This window comes from Amphimedon queenslandica, unplaced genomic scaffold (assembly GCF_000090795.2).
Source record: "Amphimedon queenslandica unplaced genomic scaffold, v1.1 AMPQUscaffold_12983, whole genome shotgun sequence".
Classification (NCBI taxonomy): domain Eukaryota; kingdom Metazoa; phylum Porifera; class Demospongiae; order Haplosclerida; family Niphatidae; genus Amphimedon; species Amphimedon queenslandica.
In genome coordinates, this window is record NW_003546781.1 from 1 (window position 1) to 3,433 (window position 3,433).

The following is a 3,433-nucleotide window of genomic DNA, read 5'->3' on the forward strand; positions in this document are numbered from 1 at the left end:
CTTTTTGCCTTCTTTCATGCCATAGCAGATACCAATTGCAATGACATATTGAGCTTTCACTACTTTTTGAATCTTCTGGAGCTCTTCTGAAGTGACCTCTTTACCTTGTTCAGTGCGTATGATGGCTACTTTGTACTTTCCATACATTGCAATGTAGAACGTGATTCCTTCTGACCTTGTTTGTGTATATTTCTCTCCATTTATTGGTGTAGCCTGTCCCATTACAGCATTGAACTCAACATCAGTAGCTGTAACAAGAACGATATTAATATCTTTCACAAGATCATCAGTAAATGACTCATTTTGAATTTTATTTTTAAGCTCTGGACAATATTTGCTGACATCTGGAGGCCTATCAAAATAATATCAATGAAAATCTTCAATGCAATAGTAATTATATGATGTAACTATACATGTACAGTCATGCTGGAGGGGTTTGTGTGAAATACCTCCTAACAATTCACACTGTGCCCAATGCTATAAAAGCAATATTAAAAAGCTATTATTATTATATTGGTGATCTTATCACACATCTCATATTGGATATTATTTGTGGCCATTAATATTTTACTTACCCTGAATCAGGTTCTTCAATCCCTTCATTACCACCCGTAGCACCTGCAGACATGCATACAAATTTGATATTCTTCTTTCACAGTTATTCTTTCTACTCTATTGTAAGTTCCTCTCCCTCACTATTTTAATAGGCTACTCACTTATACTTTTAAATTTACATTAGGCCTAATACATTTTAAATTTGTATTGAATAACAATTGTATTTCTGATCGATGGATGAGAGGAATGGAAATGTAATGGGGAGTTTGCTACAATTTACAGTAAAGCTAAGGGGAGTGATTAGGTTTTTCACTATTCTGCATCAGTATAGCTAAGGCCATTTATCACACTGAGGTCTGGTCTTCCTTATAAATCTTGATGTTGTAGGGCATTGTTATCATTATTATTCTCAAAATGCAAAACAACACAAAATGTGAGGCTGGTAACAATTAATACGAAAGTATTGATTTATAACAAATGAGTTAAGATAATTGCATATAGTCATTATTATTATGCATTATTGTTATTATTAATCATTATTATTATATTTATTAATATTATTATTATTATTATTAGACTATAATTTGATACAACATACACAATATTAATTTATTATTATCTGACCTGTGTCACTGGGAGCAGAAGTGCTGATAATCTGTTCTTCGATTCCATACTCTATTAAAAATTTTGTATATATTAATTTATTTTAGTTAAGAAATACTTTCAGCAATTTTTGTTCCAAGGTCCTTATCAATTGCTCTTACAGCATCATACAGCCACCTTGTATTAGCTTTAACTCCTTTATCTGAGCCTTTATCATCATAGACTGTAGTATTTCCTCTCAGCCAATCAGCAACAACATCATTTAGCCCATGCCATGCTGAGTTGTTTCTGTTGGCTATGGTGCCTACTCTACCCTGAGGGATACAAAATTCTTGAGCCAATTGTTTATATTTTGAAGCTATATCTTTGGAAATCAGTCCCATAATTTCATTATGATCATCTTCTTTAAGAAATAAACAGTTTAATGTGTCAGCTATAGCATGAGAAAATTAATTTTACTTTTATCTAGTACTCTTTTAACAAAAGGATCTTGTCAATTCTCCTTACAATAGTTCACTAAATGATACAAAAGGATGTAGCTATACTAGTACTAGCTTAGAATACCTGAAGTAGACATTCTTGATGACAGAGGGGCCAGAGAGAAAGAGATAGGGGGAGAGATTGTGGTCTTCAGTCACAACTGAATCAATACAGGAAGTGCACTGTACTGCCTAGATACAGCTATCAGTTTATACAAAGATTGCATAGTGATAGTGTTCCATTACATTAATATAGCATATAAGTGTGGTGGTAATGTTCTTTATTAGTCCCATCTTTGTGTGAACAATGTAAGATTACTATTACCACTTTTTCTTTGTCTTTATTCATAATACACAAATACCAAGTATATGAGATTCAACATTATGGGCATATGTCAGTATGAGAAACTTAAAAAGAGAAAAGAGAGATAGATTTATGGAAATAGAGAGTCAATAAAACCTGACACAAACTTGTATTTTCTGATACATATTGATGTCCTTATGCTGTGTAGAAAGTTTGAGCTGATTCTGACTTCAATTTTAAAATTATGACCATTTTAAGAAATCGGCCAATTTTTGAAATTTACCCTGTACTATAGCCCATTCTTTTTTTCAAAAAATGGCTCTGAAATTACTTCTGATTTTTATTACATTTTCTGATGCACTCTTACTTGTTTTTCTCTCCATAAACCCTTTCATGTTTGTGTGTATGATGGAAGAGAGAGAGAAAGAATAACAATTAAGTTTGCTTATCTGCCAGCTCTTAGTAAAGAGGCTCTATAGCTGTATAATGGTCATACAGAGGAGGAAGGAGATGATAAGGAAGAATAAGAATAAGTAGGCATTTGAGAGTAACAAGATATGTATTGGGGCATGTACTATATCATTATTGTAGAGAGGATTGGCATGAGCATTAACATTACATTCCATGGCAGCATGTTTGTATAATATTTAGTATAATAACTCTGCTACTGATAGAGAGCAATATAATATTGTATAATTCATTATTTTTAGTAATTATCACAAATATTAGGATCATTTTCTAGCAGTGTTCTAATTATGAGGAAGATAGAGTGAATGAAAGAAAAGATTGAACTGAGGAACATTGAAAGCTTGGCTAATAGTCTATTATATATTAATCTTTTTGTATACTTGTATAGCTACAGTGTTTTTAATACAACAGCTTCACATAGCAGCAGTTTTATGGTTCTGGGATCTCATACTCTATAAAAAGATTTTGAATGTAGTAAACATACATTTGAGAATAAAAAAATTATTTTAGAAAAATACCTTTGGCAATTTTTGTTCCAAGTGTTTTATTTACTGCTCTTACAGCATCATACAGCCACCTTACATTAGCTTTAACTCCTTCATCATAGACTGTAGTATTTCCTCTCAGCCAATCAGCAACAACATCATTTAGTCCATGCCATGCTGAGTTGTTTCTGTTATTGTAGGCTATGGTTTCTATTGTGCCCTGAGGGATACGGAATTGTACTGCCAATTCTCCATATTTTGGAGCTATATCTTTGTCAATCAGTCCCATAATGGTACCATGATCACCTTTATATAAAACAAAGAGTTTTATTATGTCTGCTAAAACATGTTTTACTTAAAGTTAGTTCTCTTTTAACAAAAGGGTCTTTGACATGCTCTAAATGAAACAAAAGAATGTAGTTATGCAAGTATAAGTTTTAAAAATACCTGAAGACATGCTTGAGAGAGGGGCAAGAAAGAGAGAGATTGTGGTCTTTAATCACAACTGATCTATAGTACAGGAAGTGCACCGTGTAGCA

General features: G+C 32.4%; 1 protein-coding gene and 1 long non-coding RNA gene across 2 annotated transcripts; both read right to left on the reverse strand.

Moving 5' to 3' along the window:
- Window positions 1-1,508: 1,508 nt before the first annotated feature.
- On the reverse strand, window positions 1,509-1,818 carry LOC109585926 (uncharacterized). The gene is made up of 3 exons (XR_002186731.1): window positions 1,723-1,818; window positions 1,618-1,674; window positions 1,509-1,561 (listed from the first exon to the last, which is right to left on the reverse strand). It is a non-coding gene; the product is annotated as an uncharacterized LOC109585926 (long non-coding RNA).
- Window positions 1,819-2,680: 862 nt separating this feature from the next.
- On the reverse strand, window positions 2,681-3,400 carry LOC109585925 (uncharacterized). The gene is made up of 4 exons (XM_020002071.1): window positions 3,342-3,400; window positions 3,250-3,291; window positions 2,928-3,200; window positions 2,681-2,861 (listed from the first exon to the last, which is right to left on the reverse strand). Exons 1-4 carry the CDS (start codon window positions 3,349-3,351, stop codon window positions 2,839-2,841), a joined length of 348 nt encoding a protein of 115 aa, XP_019857630.1. The 5' UTR covers window positions 3,352-3,400; the 3' UTR covers window positions 2,681-2,838.
- Window positions 3,401-3,433: the final 33 nt, after the last annotated feature.

What these genes read in the sequence shown, in the direction of transcription:
- LOC109585925 (XM_020002071.1), bottom strand. An exon ending in TAAAAGAGAACTAACTTTAA is followed by an intron (nt 3,201 to 3,249) that starts GTAAAACATGTT and finishes TTTTATATAAAG; the next exon opens with GTGATCATGGTACCATTATG. An exon ending in TGGAACAAAAATTGCCAAAG is followed by an intron (nt 2,862 to 2,927) that starts GTATTTTTCTAA and finishes ATCTTTTTATAG; the next exon opens with AGTATGAGATCCCAGAACCA.